This window comes from Macrobrachium nipponense, chromosome 21 (assembly GCF_015104395.2).
Source record: "Macrobrachium nipponense isolate FS-2020 chromosome 21, ASM1510439v2, whole genome shotgun sequence".
Taxonomy (NCBI): domain Eukaryota; kingdom Metazoa; phylum Arthropoda; class Malacostraca; order Decapoda; family Palaemonidae; genus Macrobrachium; species Macrobrachium nipponense.
The window spans coordinates 59,621,834-59,639,965 of NC_087212.1; the positions used below are offsets into that span (position 1 = coordinate 59,621,834).

The 18,132-nt window shown below is 41.1% G+C and overlaps 2 protein-coding genes across 6 annotated transcripts in view; one reads left to right on the forward strand and one right to left on the reverse strand.

Moving 5' to 3' along the window:
* Window positions 1-9,868, reverse strand: part of LOC135198059 (motile sperm domain-containing protein 2-like) — a 180,893-nt gene extending 171,025 nt beyond the window's left edge. Inside the window, exons 1-2 of one of the 4 annotated variants that reach the window (XM_064225454.1) lie at window positions 9,636-9,868; window positions 3,592-3,845 (exon numbers count right to left, since the gene is read on the reverse strand). In XM_064225454.1, the coding sequence (XP_064081524.1) occupies window positions 3,592-3,823 (232 nt within the window). In that variant the 5' untranslated portion in view covers window positions 3,824-3,845; window positions 9,636-9,868. Of the gene's footprint in view, window positions 1-3,591; window positions 3,846-6,571; window positions 6,591-6,849; window positions 7,006-7,377; window positions 7,491-9,635 lie in introns of those variants that run through there. The other 3 variants (XM_064225455.1, XM_064225453.1, XM_064225456.1) reach the window with 3 other exon arrangements.
* LOC135198061 (choline/ethanolamine kinase-like) overlaps window positions 8,830-18,132 on the forward strand; it is an 85,203-nt gene continuing 75,900 nt past the window's right edge. Inside the window, exons 1-2 of one of the 2 annotated variants that reach the window (XM_064225457.1) lie at window positions 8,830-8,908; window positions 15,246-15,351. In XM_064225457.1, coding sequence (XP_064081527.1) covers window positions 8,845-8,908; window positions 15,246-15,351 — 170 coding nt within the window. In that variant the 5' untranslated portion in view covers window positions 8,830-8,844. Of the gene's footprint in view, window positions 8,909-15,010; window positions 15,040-15,245; window positions 15,352-18,132 lie in introns of those variants that run through there. The other variant, XM_064225458.1, reaches the window with a different exon arrangement.

Here is an 18,132-nt window from a genome sequence, read left to right on the forward strand (position 1 = left end):
CCTCACGCCCAGCCGCCCTGGACACTCGGGTGAGGACTGCGTCCCTACACTGAAGTACCAGGTTGGCCCACAGGTTTACCGTCTGGTGGGCGAGGTAGGAGATGGTCCTACCCCCAGACTGGCATAGCCTCCCAAAAGCCGGGTCACCTTCAGGCGTGATATTCCCGGAGGTGGCCGCGACCTTGGACACTGTGAGGGACCACAGGTCAAGCCAGGAGACTGCCTGGAAAGCCGCAATGGCGGTGGATTCCAGAGCAAGTGCCTCTTGCTGAGAGAACCACAGGGTCTTCCACAGGAGCTGCTGCAGAGACACCCCCGGAGTTAGCCTAGCTAGCTCCGGGTTAACCTGTTTGCTCGGCATCGGATCCTCTGTTGGCACATAGAACTTCCTCTGTCGCAGTAGAGGCGGGGGAAGTAGCTTAGACGACCTACCGGACCGTAGCGAACCCTCTTGTCCGGAGACGAGCGAGTCCACCTGGCCCAGCACCGAATCGGCCAGCTCTGATTGCAGCAGACCCACCGTCGTTTTGGGTTCCTTCTTAGGCCCCCAGAACGACTCAGAAGGTGGGCTCAGAAGGTGGGAGCGGCGATCCTTCCCCGAGGTCACTCTGCTGACGAATCAGCGCAATAACCTCTGCAAAATTCCTCTGGAACAGCGACAGACCCCTCTCACGATCATTCCGTGTCGCCTCGCCCTTCCCGGTGTAGCCCGAGGAAGTTGAAGGAACCGGAGAGGAAGACCTGACGCTTCCCCCCTCACTCACTGGCAGGACCGGTGTGCTTGGGGGGCTGTAGGCGATCGCCAACCCGTGGTGGCGATCAAGCTGCAGGCCTGGTCGCGCCACTCTCCTGGTCCCGGGCGTCAGAGGAGCTGCTGCCGGTCACCCTACCCGTCCGGTCCCGGTGGGAGCGGCAGTCAGGAGACCTGCAGAGACCACTGTCGCGGTTGGAGCGGTGCCTGTCCTCACGCCGCATCAAACCGCTGGAACCAGCCAGGGCTGGTTCCTGCTATCGAGGGGACCTCTTCCCAGCCTCAGTCTGTGATCGGTCTGGGACCGTCAAGTCAACCCTGGTAGCCTGCTGGTCGCTACAAGAGTGATCGCTGGCCTGGCGAGAGTCACCTGAGCGGCTCTTGCCAGCCTTCCGCTCCGTGCCTCGGTCCTGGCGCCGAGCAAACTTGGACGCCTGAGCCTTGGCTGCACGGTCGCCCGTAGGAGACCGTACACTCAGTACCTCTCGCGAACGAGAGGCCGAGCTGGAACCTGGTGTAGAGGTAGGACCTCTACCACCAGGTGAGGAATTACCAGTGTTAGCCGGTACCCCTTTGGTCCCCGTCTTCTTCTTCCTTGCGGAAGGAGAGACGGGACCCGCTCCCGAAGGAGCAGGAGGACCAGCGGAAGAACCCCCCGTCCCACCAGAGTGAGACGGACCCTTAGAAAAGAGGCGGCAGCAGGCGACGACGAAGACGACGACAACACCTTCCTCTTCTTCTTCATCAGCTCCCTCAGGACAGACATCAGGTCCTCCATCCAGGCCGGAGCCGGGGCTATTGCCGAAGAAACACGGCCCTGCTGCACCTGTCTGGAAGGACCTGCGACTGGGGCAGCAACACCACGGGCAGGAACGACATCGGCAGGGGCTGGCTCAGGGCAAGGCAGGTACAGCAGGAGACGGGGCAGCAGCCAGCAACATCCTGGGTACCGGCGGCAGATCCAGGGGCGAACTCTTAGGGCACCGAAAGTCAGGGGCTGGGGCGAGGGCGATGAACCCGGGTGGAGGAGGCACGCCCCTCCTCGGGAAGGCAGCAATCGGGGCCTGGACAACAGCCGAAGGAGTCACCGACGTCACATGTTGGGTGTAGACCAGGTGAGGAGGGGCGTCATACCCTGGGGGTCGAGACGGTGGTGGTGGTCACCAGTCCATGGGTGACCGGAACAGCACCCGCCAGATGATGCAGCAGCCCCTGAACGCTCGGTGTGCCCTGGAGACCCAGCGAGAGCCATACCTGGCCGAGGTCGTCGCCTACAGCAGGAGCACCTGACGAAGCAAAAGTCGGGTTAGCAAGAGGGGTTACCCCTTGCAAGGGGTGGGGGCCCACCCCGAGCGAACGGAAGACCCCAAATACAGCTGTACGTCGTACATCGGGGTATCTCGCCCCCTCCTCTATGCTCGACGGATCGGGCGAAGAGAAGGAACGAGAAACCCCCCCCAAAGGGGAAGGAGCCATACGCGGGAGCTGAGCCGGCGGCAGGAAGGAAGATGACGTGTCTGTGACCAAGGGAGTCGCTGGAGAGCTTTCTAACGACTCCTTGGAAGGCTTACGTCTCTTCCTCCTACCTTCGTACAGCACCCACTGCTCCTCCGACCAATTATTACAAACATCACACGGCTCGGCCCGAGAGCATTCACGCCCCTGGCACCGAGCACAATATACATGGGGATCCACCTCAGGGAAGGAGCGAAAGACCCTGCACTTATGGCCCTCCACACCAGGGCAAACTCTGCGGCTGATGGGGGGGCGCGGGGACAGCTCCAATTCACGAGGATTCATCATTAATTGCAAAAAAACAAAGAAAGTAACACGTACTTGCAGTATTCTTTCACACCCAAACAAACCAAGTTTGAGAACACAACACAGAGCATACGACGAAGAAGCGGCCAGAGAGCGATGAAGAACACATCCATCCACCAACGCAGCCGAAAGCAAAGTGGTTCTTAACCTCCCAGTCGCATGGCGCGCGCACTGTCGGACAGGCAGTTAACTACCGAACTCCCTTGTTCGAAGCTTACGACCATTCCAGCTGCTGCTAGTTACCTTCCTATTGTAAAGGACCGATGGTTTGTATTCATATCGGAACAAATTTCTTTTCACTTTACTTTATCCAGAAACTTTTTTTTCTTCTTTTTCTAAAGGTGTACATTGACTGATTTATAAACTGGCATCACTAGGGGGCAAGCCAGCCCAAATCACAACTGGTCCCAAGCCCAGTTATACTATAGGGAGGGTTGGTGTCAAAAGGGCACCCAACCAAAAAAAAACTAATATGCCAAAATCTGACATGAATGAGCCAATATGAAACAAAGCAGCATTAAGGTGTACTCCATGCACAAAGCACAGATACTCTGTAACTAGGTGAGGGCTATAGCATCACGAACGTGTGCAGCTGAAGAAGTTAGCTCACATAGGCTTTAGTGTGTGCCAGCTTAATGTTGGGTCCATGACAAAGAGGAAGGGAGTTAGCTGATCTTATGAGGAGGAAGAAAGTGGATCTTTTGTGTGTTCCGGAAACACAATAAAGAGGAAATAAAGCAAAGTAGTTCAGTAATGGATAAATGTTATTTTTATAGTGGAGTGAATGCACAAGGTAGAAATGGAGTTGCACAGTTCTGTCTTGGGAACTGAAGAATGCAGTGAAGGAGGTAAGGAGGTACATAGAAGAATGACAAGCATTCAATCTTTTTCTTTTGTTTGAGAGCCAAATTGCCTAAGGGCATGGAGATTATACATAGTTTTCTTTAACAGGTTTAGTTATCTTTAACAGGTAAGATTCATCTATAATAAAGTTAGCAATAAATACATACAGCACTCACTTTTTACATTTAACTCCTTTCTCCACTTGAGTGTGTCCATAACCATCTCCAGTGACAGCTTTTGATCATTGTCATGGTGCATCAAGAATCGTCTGATATACTTATCATCTGTTTGTATTTTCTCAATATCCTTTGCATCATAGCTCTCGTCCTCTGCATCCACTTTTAGCAAGACTGAACTACGCAACTGGTCTATTTCTGCTTGGGATGGTTCAGGTGGGACTGGAGACATTATGCTAGGAAGAATTTCCAACCTGTCATTAAAAGATGAAAAACAGTTTACAACAAAAGGAAGCATCAAGTACAGTACAGTATGTACCCAGTATTCGTGGGGGTTAGGGACCACAAGCCCCCACAATGAGCAAAAATCCATGTTAAGTTGGTACCCCTCCTCTAAAAAATTTTATATTTGCTATTTTAATATAGTTCAAACACCAAATATAGTAGCTGAAAATAAAATGCTTATACCTGCCTACATATTTTAATAGTTTACTTCACTATTCTTTTCATGGTTCAAATACCAATTATACCTTAAAGGCTTAAACTATCATCCTAAAACACATTAATATAATTTCAAAGTCATCTTACATTACCCTTAAAAATATATGACTTACAATTACATGTGAAAATTCATCAAGTTCCCCCTATGTTCTGGAAAAGCCATTTTCTCCTACACAGTATTGAAGCTGTCCCATTTTCTTTATTTTCTTTTTACAGATAGGGGAAATATTAGGGAGGGGGGGGGGGGGGGCAGAAAGAGAGAGTGAACAAAAATACAATGCATACACTAGACAGTACATACACAAACCATCCGAGCTAGAAACTGTGTGATTGACTACATACAACCCTCCCAGTGAATCAGCAACAAGAAAAGTTGGTACTACTCTGCAGTGTGATTGGCTACTTCAAACCCTTCTAGCCAATGGTGTATCATCATAGCAAGAGAGAGAGAGAGAGAGAGAGTCCCCAGTTATCGGCAGGGGTTCCATTCTCAGTGGGGTGCTAATAAGCGAAAACTGCCATTAACCGAAACTCTGCGATTTACGGCACTTACAGTGCCGAGTTTCAGTTAGTGTCACCGACAACTGGTTAATGGAGCCTCTGTTAGATATGGACTACCCTAAGTCTAGTACAGTTCACACATACCCTACACATTTTTATCTTATGTATGGTAAAACAATATGGTAACAACTGATTTAATTCTAAGCCATCATTCCGCAGTAAAGTAGACTATGGCAGTTGACGTTTTCCTACGTTATTTTACTTACTGTGATCAACCCCCAGGGGCCAGTACTAAAGTACTAAACACGGCGAAATACATTGGACGCCCCAGTCCCTAGTGGATGTCGTATTCGCGGTTATGTTTCTTGCAGGGTAATTCTACAGAACAGTTCCACACGGACTGCAAGGAACGTAACCGCAGATACGACATCCACTAGGGATTGGGGCATCCATTGTATTTCGCCATGTTTAATACTGGCTCCTGGGGATTAATTACAGTCATCCGAATAAATATTACTTTAAATTCTTGTTCAGTAAGTAAAATAATGTAGGAAAACGTCAACTGCCATAGTCTACTTTACCGCGGAATGAGGGCTTAGAATTACCACAACTGATAAGGAAGTTGCGGTATAAAAAAACATTAGTAAAGGTCACAAGACCATGGTAGGCTATGGGTAAACACAGATAGGCTACCTATATGCATACTGAACTGTGTCATTTACTAAAGAGAGAAATAATACTGTAGGCCTAGGCTACTTTCAAATTACAGTAAATGTTTAGGAGAGGGCTGCATAAAATTATCAGTGATATTCATGTTTTTTTACTAGAATGTGTTGGAATGTATGTAAATAGTGGTATATGAGTGAGATAATGTAGTGGAATTCAATAAAACTTGAAATATCTGCAATCACACACATGGTACTCTTGTCTTCCTCCCAGATTTTTTCTAAGTCTTTTGTTATTGTTTACTGTGTCTTGTTTTAGCTCAAATGAGCCATGTAGCTATAATCAGTGTATGAATGAGGTCATGTCAGAAAGGAGAGCTAATGGAAGAGAAGGAAGAAAATACAAACCATGTTTGCAACTCCTACCTAAGTAGCCTATACCTAGGTATACCTAGGTACCTACCTACTACCTAATTGTTTTCCGTTCCTCCTACAAGAAGGAAAACAGGTTTGTTGTTGCAATACTCAAACAACCAGAACAGAAGGGACCGAGCGTGGGTAAGGATGCATCCCTACTAGCTATAGGGTAAAAAACCGCATGGTACAGGGGTGGACCATGTACGATCATTGTGTACAACCCCAAGAAAAGTACATTATAACGCGTCCTGACACCGGAATAGAGGTCTTTAGCTCCGCTTCTCACCAACAACAAGTCGCGTCTGATGCCCATCTCCGATGTCAGGACGCGTTATAATGTACTTTTTTTGGGGTTGTACACATTGATTGTACATGGTCCACCCCTGTACCATGCGGTTTTTTACCCTAGGTATTTCCCTCTTACTATGGTGCTCAGGGTCAAGTCAAGGACAACACACCATGTCTTTAGTCAAAAAGCAACCTGCGACTGTCTTCGCTACAGTTTCACATTTTAATTTTTCATTTTAGTGTCCTATTAGGCCTAGGTTTTAGCAAGGTACTGATGATAGGTAAACCATGAACGTTTATCCTAATTCATCGACTGATTATGTTGTGACTTACGGTACCTACTAAGGTAGCTAGCCTAAGCATTTTGTTTTTGGTTTTCCCAACCCATCAATGGTCTCCGACTGGGGTCCCCGATCAAACTTGGATTGCTATGGGGGCTAAAAAAAAAATAGTACGATACCTACCTAGGTAAGTCTAGCTTGCACCAACAATAAGTACTAGGCTACCTCCTATATAAATTAAACTAACATAGTAGTACTAGCCTAGTACCTACCTACCTATTACCTAGGTACTCTAGGCTAGCTAAGCTTCGAACAAACGATACCTACCTACCTAGGTAGTACTAGGTACTACCTAAATCCTCAGAAAAAATATGGTTCACGTGTTACCTAACTACCTACTAATTTACGTAGTGTAGCACTGCCTTATGACCTACGATACACCTGTGGAGTTGCTCTACCTAAGCCTACCATAATAAATACTAGCCGTAATGACTACGCAACCATTAGCCTAGCCTCGCCGACAATTGGCTGATTTCTTACTTAAACTCGTCTAAACTACGTAAGTCTGAATGATTTGAAGTAGCTTTTCCCACTACACCACTTACTTCGATATATGCCAATAATTCCCGATCAGAAATTTGAATTTTCCGATAATTTGATTATCTATAAAATTCGTCAGACGATGCCATATCGTCTTAGGTTTGAACTCTGCTCTTCTTCAATCAGAGTCAGCTGATTCTCAATGTCCAGGGAGTGTTCACTTCACACCCACCATGTACTTTTGAGCGGCCTTTAAAACTGACATTTTAGACGCTTTTTTGAAAGATTTTTAAAGGCCCGTTACGGCGTGATTTGTATTTTTTAATTTGCAAAGTTGAATAAAGGTGGCAAGTCTCATCTCTATTCAGTTGTTTTAATACGGCATGTTATTTCCGAAGTCATGTCAAATGATATGTTGAGTATTTAGGTACTCGATTCAAGGACATACGCACCTATTCCTCGCCTTTTTCAGTCTTTATGCAATTTGAGAATACTATTTATTAGCGGATGTACTATTAACGCTGCATTTGCGAACTAGTAATGAAGCCCAATGTCAATTATGCCTTCATCTTTGAAAAGAGTTGTGCGCTTACCTTTGACTAAATTTAGAAGCACACTTCCAAAGTTGAAACTGCTTTGTCACGGCAACCTCCGGAAAAAGGATATAGGTACCCCTGGGACTGTGATGAAAGACAAATCGGAAATGACCAACTGACCAGCAAAGGAAATTAAATGACTGTTAAAGATGTTCGTTTCACAATTTAAGTCAATTTCCTTTTAAATGTCAAAACCAAATAAATGCACTTTCCGAACATCTTTCCAAAATAATGTTTTTAATTTTTCTTTATTAACATAACGAGTCAAGTTGATATCAACGGCCGTTGCAGGATCCTGGGGCGTTGATGCAATTGTCAGCACTTGAAAGATTGAATCTATTAAGGTATTCGGGCGTAAATATACTGTCTGTACCCGAAAAAAAAACATAGGCTATATGTGTGTGTGTGTGTGTGTGCATTCAACATTATTAAGTGCACCGTTCCATTCCTGTTTGTTCCTATGCTTCATAGTAGTAGAGAGGTTATATCAGACTTCAGATTCTTAGGTTTACTAGAAGAGAAAGTTTTTATACATAAATAACTGTGAAGCTTTAATTTGAAAAACTGAGTTTTGGAACTTGTTAACTTAATTCTGACTCTTTGCAGCTTGCCTTAAAAATTCGGCGTGCTGCAATGATATATATATATATATATATATATATATATATATACATATATATATATATATATATATATATATATATATATATATATATATATATATATATAAGTCGTAGAGCTGGCGGAAAGAATGAAAGGAGTTGACCAAGCGCTTTCGTGTTAACTTTCATGTGTGTGTTTGTGTGTGCTTAAAAAATCTCAGTAGCTGCACGTGACTTCATTATATAAGCGAATACCACGGAAAATGACAGGCAGAAGAGCAGCTTGTCATTCTCCTGTGGTATTCACATATGTATATATATATATATATATATATATATATATATATATATATATATATATATATATGTGTGTGTGTGTGTGTGTGTGTGTGTGTGTGTATGAAAAATATTTGGCCGGTTTCTTAAATAAGAAAAAACGGTGAATTGGGCGCCCTTTATCTATGTGACCACTGGAGTGAAGAGCTATAAGCTAGCAACACTGTTCCCAAAAAATAACCGAGATAGAGCGATAACTCAGGTAAAATGTATACAAGTACAAGAAAAAAGAAAAGAAGTAAAAGACACAGTTCAGTTTAACTCAACTAAACCGGAAATGAACACATGGAGTTCCGCAAACAATATCAATTCGTTACCAGTCATTGGACTACTGCTTTTATGCGCTTCACAGCTACAAGGACGAGATGAAAGTGGTGATAAGATTACACAAGTAAAGCATCTTGTTCTTATCTCGGACGACCCGGCTATTTAACAGCCTAGCTAGCAGAAAAACACACAAAAAAAGTTCGACATTAGTTTCTATAGATTTGAAGACAAAAGGGGTAACCATCGACACTGCGCAGAGATGGCAATGGCATCGTCATATTCTTCCTACCAAGAAGTGGACCTTCCCATCTTAAGCGAAGAAGGTTGGTCACTCGCGACTCATACCTTGTTTTGTATTTTATTGTTTGGACATTTTTTATTTGATTTTTGTTTTGTTATCCTTTTTGGCTTCATGTCACTCGTGCGATTTCTCCTTTTCGTGGTAATTTTCTTAGTATCCATCTTGGTGCCATCAGTGCACTTTGGTTGCCTATGTTGTGTAGATGAATGTATATCAAAACTTTCTGAGCATCGCAAAATCTTAATTCAACAACTCTTTATTTAGCTCTAGGTCGTACGATAGAATATGAGGTCAAGATGGACAGCACTCTATGAGCTAATCACAGCTCTTAAATATATATAGGCCTACAAAATCATTTAAAATGTTCTTATATATTTGTCTGTACACGCACACTCACACACACACACACACACACACACACACACACACACACACACACATATATATATATATATATATATATATATATATACTATATATACATATATATATATATATATATATATATATATAGATATATAGATATTTATATATATATAAGCAATCTTCTTGCAAGAATACAGTTTCGTCTATTTTTAATGCGCACTCTACTGGAACAAGTAAAGTTTTGGCATTAAACATTATTGTTAACACTATTACAATTATAACAATCATTCGGCATTCTGGAATGGTCCTATTTCTCCTGGAAGCAAAATGAAGTCAGTTTCTGAAAAGAGGAGATAGGAAATTTCATTGTCACTATTTCTAACCTGCCGTGACAACAACGATGGTCGTCGAAAGAAACTATCAGACTCGGCCAGAAGAAAGAGTGATGTCTCGATCAGTGGTCAATAGATTTGAAGAAAATTTCCGAATAACGAGCAAACCTTTAGCTCCCGTAACAGTGAACATGAACGAAATGAATGACAAGATCTAAGTAGCAAATGATCTTTTCACAATTAGCCACGTACACTGACACGACAAGTTCACGCCTAGAGGGAGATTTGGCTCTCACTCTCCCTAAGGCCGAGTGGCCATGGTCTCCAGATAACTGTTTTATCGCCCTTATCTCTGAGGGTTACGCCTTGATCTCCAGCCATCCTTGATGGGATGTTTGTCAAATTCACGATACTGGAAAGAGGACTGATAGACTAAGACGTCATGCGTTTTTGGGACAATCACGACAGTGAATGGGATGGCTGTAGGTACGTCAGTTGCTTTGATTTGATGATATTCGTTCATTTTTTACATTCATTTATTCAGAGTTCTATTTCTCGGCAGATGATGCCCTGCACATCTATGTCCTCTTAAGCATGAAGGAAACAGAACATGTAGTGATTTATATGAAGTTATTTACATTTCTTCGTGACAGCATTCTCTCCGTTTTAGAAACTGATATCTTGTACGCAATTCTTCATGGTAGAGCGCATTTCTCTATATAGACTTCAGCTAATCTCAAAAGAAGGCTCGGTGTTTCCCTTCCTCTCTTCTCTCTCTCTCTCTCTCTCTCTCTCTCTCTCTCTCTCTCTCCCTCCTCTCTCTCTCTCTCTCTCTCTCTCTCTCTGTACTGCTACTTCTGCTGCTGGAAGAAACAGAAGTCTTGCTTTGCTCCCAAACAACGCCCTTCCGTCACCTCTAGGCAAACTTCCTGCCTTACAGTAGAAGAGCTGATTAACCTGAACTTCATGGAGGTGTGATATCTTCCAGTAGCACTGCTTGCCCCTTTGATAGTAATTTGGCTTTCTTGCTATCAGACGGCCTGCTGGTAGTGCTGCTGGTTTCACTGCAAAGTAACCTTTTCATCTTGATAAAAAGACTATGCTAGCCACGTTTCAAGGCGTGCTTCGAGTCTTGCAACAAGACATGTTTGAACGGTTTAAGTGTGTTTCCCTCACTCAGCGTCAGTTAATCAAGCGCGTTTGCTTACGTCTGATGTCGGCTGGTAATATTGCAAGTCGACACGTTTACCCAAAATGCAATCTATTAATATTGTAACATGAAACGTCCACTTTTATTGTACTTTTCAGCCTCTTGACAATAAATACTGTAGGACTTAATAATAATGATAACAATAATTTCTTATAGCTCCATGTATTTTACGGATATCAACTTAGACCACGTTCATACAGTAGTTCTTAAATTTCTCGTTGACACTTTCCAACAGAAGATAAGGACCAATCTTGTCCACATGGGAATAACTTCACACAGGTATATAGAGCTAACTTCCTGGCATGTTGAGGAAAAAAAAAATGAAAGTAGTCCTTTCGGCGACTATTGCAAAATCGAATATTTTTTTCTTGTTGCATGACAGAGGAAGGGAGGGGGGGAGGGCGTTTAGAACTTTATTCCTCTACCATGGTTCTATCGCATTTATAGTTTCAAAGCTCAGAGTAATTTGATTTCAAAGCAATAAAGGCAAGAATAATTTTGAACAGCTTTCCCTAGAGGAGATTGCGGTAGCTACGGCATTTACTTTTGGAACCCTTCATTTGTTTGAATTTTCGTTCTTTCTTCCGCAGGGAAGGATTTCACTGACTTTACTAAACGTTGCAATGAGAGGCCACTTCTTTTTATACATAATGACTCTACTTTCATGCGCCATAAATTAATGGAAGCTCCGAGATACTTTTTTGTGGAAGAAAGAAGAAAAATTCTAAAAAAAAAAAAAAAAAATAGCTGTCACATCTATTGCAGTCCTTTCGGCGACTATTGCAAAATCGAATATTTTTTTCTTGTTGCATGACAGAGGAAGGGAGGGGGGGAGGGCGTTTAGAACTTTATTCCTCTACCATGGTTCTATCGCATTTATAGTTTCAAAGCTCAGAGTAATTTGATTTCAAAGCAATAAAGGCAAGAATAATTTTGAACAGCTTTCCCTAGAGGAGATTGCGGTAGCTACGGCATTTACTTTTGGAACCCTTCATTTGTTTGAATTTTCGTTCTTTCTTCCGCAGGGAAGGATTTCACTGACTTTACTAAACGTTGCAATGAGAGGCCACTTTTTTTTATACATAATGACTCTACTTTCATGCGCCATAAATTAATGGAAGCTCCGAGATACTTTTTTGTGGAAGAAAGAAGAAAAATTCTAAAAAAAAAAAAAAAATAGCTGTCACATCTATTGCAGTCCTTCATGATTTTTACAGTACTATGGTATTATATTGATTAAGTGACTAACTTGATTATCCACATCGTACTTTAGTCATATTGTCTATTCAGTGCCTGCAGCCTTCACTCGAACATTGGAACGCATTCAGGTGCCCTGGCCCAGAGATTCTAAATAGCAGCAGAGGGGCCTACTGTGTTGTTGTCGAATGAACTAGCTTTATGCCAGAACGGGTTCTTGATCCTGGACCAGCTAAGAATAATCTTTGGCATAAATCTCAGGCTCTCATCTCATTCTCAAACACAAACAGAAAATATTCGTAATCATCTTTTACCTTGCTCAGTTCTTCCCTCATTTTCCTTCTCGTATACTACTTATTATAGTTTAGAACAATCGCACTTTTACTGCACCCACCTTTAATTCTGAAATTGGAAACTTCATGGAGAGAAACAAGCTCGTCACGATTTAGATTGACGGGGTATTTGGGAACAAACAATTTGCACAAGAAGAAGGAATCATGAGTTCACCCAGAGCCAAAGTACACAAATACAATCTGAAAATAGTAAAGGTAAAGCCTCAGAGGTGTGAGCCCTCCTTGCTACAAATAATCTGTTAGTCGCAATGCTTTTGGCATCCATGGTATCTTAAAGAAAGCACCAAAATACTTCCTACTGGAGCATAAAATGAAATGCAGCTCGCCAACAAAACAGAAAAGTTTAAGGCGTCTGTTAAGATCAGATGTCGAGGTCCCACTCTCTCTCTCCAACTTGTAATTAGGGTTAACAAAAGCATTCACAGTCACGGAAATAGATGAAGACATTTTCCGAGACTTTCAGAAATGTCGCCATATTTATTATGAACATTTTATTGCCTTTCCAGTCTAGTTACACTGAAATACTTTTTTTTCTATTTAGACTCCTCCTAAAAGATCATTTAGAAACAAAGTTGATAACACCTTGGGTCATCATGATGGATTGAAAGAGGAGTCTTGGTTTTGAGTAACTGCCAAAATCACTAAAGAATCACTGGATCTTTACTTGGTGAAAAAAGGTAAATTCTTTAAGGCTAACTCGATACGAGTTAATATACCCTTTAAGACAGAGTCAACCCCTCTTTTTTTTTATATAACGTTAGGAATAAACCAATGGAACACCAGTAGACACTCCATAGACGAAACTACTCCGGCGCCGATGGCACGGTTCGGGTGTTGATTGAACATTTAGGTGCGACATGTACACTAGATTCATATGCGAACAGATATAACTTTTGTAAGTTTCATCGCCCACTTCAGCAGACAGTTGTTTCACTACCACCGTTGGTTTCTCTATAGATGGGTTGCGGAATGACCTGCTCCCAGGTCATCTTATCAGTGCTGTCGCCGAGACAGTGCCATGTACTAGCTTACACAACCAAGAGGAAAATGGACCTGAAAAATTTTTGTTTTATCACTTACTCAGCCATAATTTCTGCTTATGTAAAGCCATTCAGTGTGTGTGTGTGTGTGAGAGAGAGACTAAAAGTGATCGATTAGATTCACGGCGACACTAATCGAATTATAATACTTGGCGGCCCTAAATGTAGATATAGTAACAATTATGGTTGCGAGGAAAATGTGCTTTAGAAAAGCTGTCAGAATCATCGAGAGAAAGTATATATATATATATATATATATATATATATATATATATATATATATATATATATATATATGTGTGTGTGTGTGTGTGTGTGTGTGTGTGTGTGTGTGTGTGTGCGTGTGTGTATGTGTTTGCAAACACGTATACATGTGCTTGAATATATGTCCCTCTTTGTGCCACTTTATAATGGATAGATTTCACAATATCAGGACGATGAAAATCATGCTAATGACCGTCATTAATTAGTGTTTGTTTTGACAAATCAGTTCATTTGTGATAGATGATTATCTTTCATCATAAAACTCCGCACGTAAGACTGATACCACACTCTCGTACTATACTAGAAGCTGATACTGTTACGACAGATTCAGAACGTCCTTCAACTCACTGCATCGTTGCGTTATGGAACAGGTGTAAAGCTCTGCTCGGCGAAGGCTTTGAATCAGAAGCCGTTTATACATTAAGGTTGGAAGAGTAAACAATGAATTTCAGCAGCCACTATTTACTTTTAACTAATGTCTCCTTGGTGAGTTATTTGAGGTCTTTGCCTCAATCAAAGAGGTTGAAGTGACTCAAATGTATTAAATGTCGGGTTGGTACCCTAAAAATAAAAGTGTCGCATGTAATCAATACTCGGAAATAACTTTCAGAGAAGCGTTCCGTGTATCAGGAACCATAACCTTCAAATTACTTATTGGACTTTTTTTCAATATGCTTGATGTACTGTTCCCAAGTGAGTGGCTTGTCTACTGGGGCAGAGGTTATGTTAACCTTAATCTTTCTTTGATAACTTTCCAGACTTCGGAGGGAAACTGTTTAAGAGCTACGCCGTAGATTGTGAGAACTAATGATTGTTTGCTTATTTAATACTTTAGAATTTCAAATCATGCTAGTTTTGGTTTATCTTGGTTAAATACAAACGGAGTGTTATACCTGGCGCAGGTTTAATAGGTAGTTATACTGTAATTGAAAAGTAAATTCCAGACAAATTCAGACTGCTAGTTATCACGGTGAAAACGCCTTTCCTCTTGTCGATACATTATATTTCTTCAGGTTATAGTAGATAATTTTGTTTTCTCTGGGCATACTTTTCTTGGCTAATAATAGCGAGCCTGTGCCTGCCAACATTCTTGCAGTAACTTCTACTTAAAAATCAACAATCTACGAAAATATCGTAGACCCTCCTAATAAGTAGCAGAAAATGGGAACGTCACTGACGCAATAGCATGTTTTTTAATAATGATTAATTCCTATATTTACTAATAAATTCCCTTCCATAAAATTATATATGTATATTTTAGAAGCGAAGACGCAAAATCATTTTATGAATCAGTGCATCTAAATAAAAATGTTGATATAAGGCTAACTGGCAACACCGTCGTAAACATTGATTCTGAGGCTAGCGGCAGAGAAGGTTCAGCATATAAAGAGGTTGGTTAACTGAGTAAAGCCATACTGTATTTTGCCGTCGATGTGTGAACGTGTGCAAACGTTGATGTAGTACATGCAACAGGGTTTCCTAGACTTTGCCTTAATAAATAGCACGATTAGTCTTTATTGAGCTAGAATTAAGCCTATTTCTAAGTTGCATTCGTTAGCACATTACTACTTCAAATAAATCTTCGTTATGTCTTCAGAAATTTCGTGTGAAATGCGAGAACGGGCGTATGGAATCTGCAGAGATTACCTTCATGGGGCATGGAAGCAAATCGCCCCGCATGATATGGTCGTGAAGCAGATTTGGTAAGTACTCTATTATTATTTACAACTTAGGATACCTATATTGCCAGGTAGGCGTTCCTGGGACACGGTTGTGTTGTCGTCTGCTGCTGGAACGGTAAACAGCTGAGCAACGACTGCACGACCTGGTAAAGATATTTTGACGTAGGCGCTTGGCACATTTTGTTAAATTCAGTCATGTTTCGTGTTTATAATCCTACAGGAATAACCCTGCCCAGTTGTTGACCCGTAGGCCTAGTCTTATGCATGTGTTAGTACTGAACAAGGTAACGGACATGTTGAGGTACTCGGCGATTCAGCTGAGAATTAATGGCATCTTTTGTATTCCAGTTTTGAGAAGTGAAATTGCTGTGTATCCCGCTATTGTTCCTGTGATTGCAATACGCCATGTAGATAGTATATAAATATCGAGTTTCAGAGCTTGGGAGCCTTCTTAAGGTTAGGAAGTGTGAAATGGATTATTTATCTGTCTAGTTTTCCTTTGTTTACATGAAGGGTGATTGTCAACAAGATTCCTACCTAGTATAGTTCCCACTAAGTCTTTGAAAGCATTTTCTCCGTAATTTTTATGAGGAAAAAACGAGAATGCCCTCGTTATTTAATTAATGATTTTTTGTTTCACTTTTCATAATGAGTAAATTAGTTGTTGAAGTCGTATCATATTGTTGTTATTGTTCATTCAAGCGTTTCTGTCGGCTAATAATGAAAACGCGTAAGCTGGTTACGTACTTAGTTTAAATTGCATCGTATTATTATTTTTTTGTTACGCTGTGTATCGTTTGCATATATTTCGTACATATAAACTGCGTTTTGGTTTAATTCTAAGTGACATGCTTCACATACAAGATAAAAGAATTATTGTTTCCCGCATAAAACTAGATTTGAAAGCTATGTGCTCGAAGTTTTAAACTGTTTTATTCCACAAACTGGCCATGAACTCTTGCTTTGTTTCAGTGGCCAGGGCAGGGTTTAAGAGTTTAATTTTTGAAATGTTTGTTTTCCTAAAGCAAGTGCAGCCTGCCTGGTGGAACGATTCCTCCGACGCTCTAATATCTCGGTGCCACAATCAGTCATTGCCCCGTTTTGGCTAAGGTACCATTTCTTTGGATTTAAGCACCATTTTCTATGGATTCTGTGATTGAACATTCTATATTTCACCCAAATTAACCACCTAAATATCCTCCAATAACAATAGTTGAGCGGACTATATGATCTGGTGGCTTGGTACAATATAGGTTAGTCAGTGAAATGCTTTCGTTTACCTACCTGTTCCTTCCTGGCCTTTGCTTGTGGTATCGGTCATTACTGGACATGCGTTCGCTTTCAATGATGGTATATTTTCATTATCTAGATACGCTTCCCTCAGGACGCTCGCTCAGCGATAATGAAGAAATGCAAGGTCTAAAGAATACGAGGTAACAGCCCACTTGCCGGTAAATTAAGGGACGTCGGTGGTAAACGGGAATTAATATTCCGTCTAAAGGCGGGTGTTGGGGTGGGGGCCTTTAAATTAATTGATAGCATTAGGGACCCAATTCATGAAGCTGGCATATAGAGTGTGCATTGAATTAATGATACTGGTAACAAAGAAATAATCTTTGCATCACTTCTACTAATGTCTGACCATGAATTATTTCTCATGAAATATCGTTCTTTCTTGCCCAGCTCGATGAGAGCTGTTAATCACCTCAATGGTCTGGTTAAACTAAGGTATACTTTATATATATGCATGTATATATTATATAGACATGTATATTATACACACACACACACACACACACACACATATATATATATATATATATATATATATATATATATATATATATATATTACAACGCCCCTGGAAGCTTTAAGTGAAGCATTTTTTCCGTCTGCGTAGCAATTCTTTGCTAAAAAGAAGAAAATAATGCAGCAAGACTGTTCACTCTGTAATCATTCATCGTCGGTATTGGGAGAGTGTGAACCCTTATCAAACTCAGGATGAAGCGTGCCATCTGAACTGTCTTTCAGTAAAAGGTATGAGATATGTTATAACTCTGAGCTTCATTCACTAGCGGATCCAGACAAATTTCATGGGGTGGGGGGCGCGCGCGCACACACACACACAAATATATATATATATATATATATATATATATATATATATATATATATATATATAATAAAGGAGCCCATAAAACGCCAAAGTATTGAAGGAATATATATTTCAGAGACTGCTGCCTCTCTCTTCAGCAGTCTCAGAAATAAAATATTTTCTTTCTATATTTTGGCGTTTTTATGGTCTCCTTTTATTAGATGGAATTCTGTTGTAACAAACAATTTTTACCAGTCATCATATATATAGATATATATATATTATATATATATTATATATATATCTTCTATTTAAGTAGTACTAATTGTGAAAGGACAGCAATTGCCTGTCCTATCAGGAAATACCGAATCTATTAAGATTATCCTTAAGATTATTATTATTTTTTCTCAAAGTTTTATGATTTCTGTAATAGATTTGTTCCCATTTTTATATATCTAATTTTTTAAATCTAAATCTTCAATATTATTGTTTTGTCATTACTTTTCTTTTGCTTGTCAAATTTCGTAGATAAGCAAAGAAATGGTAGAGCCCATCTTGATTAATGTTTAATAGTCTACATGATGTATTGATTTTTTTTTACTATTTTTAGTAATTTAGGCAGAATGTCAAGAAGTCGTCGGTCCGTTTGATCGCGCGAGACCTTTATTTCCTTCCAGTTTTTGCCATTTGCACCATGCTATGCATTG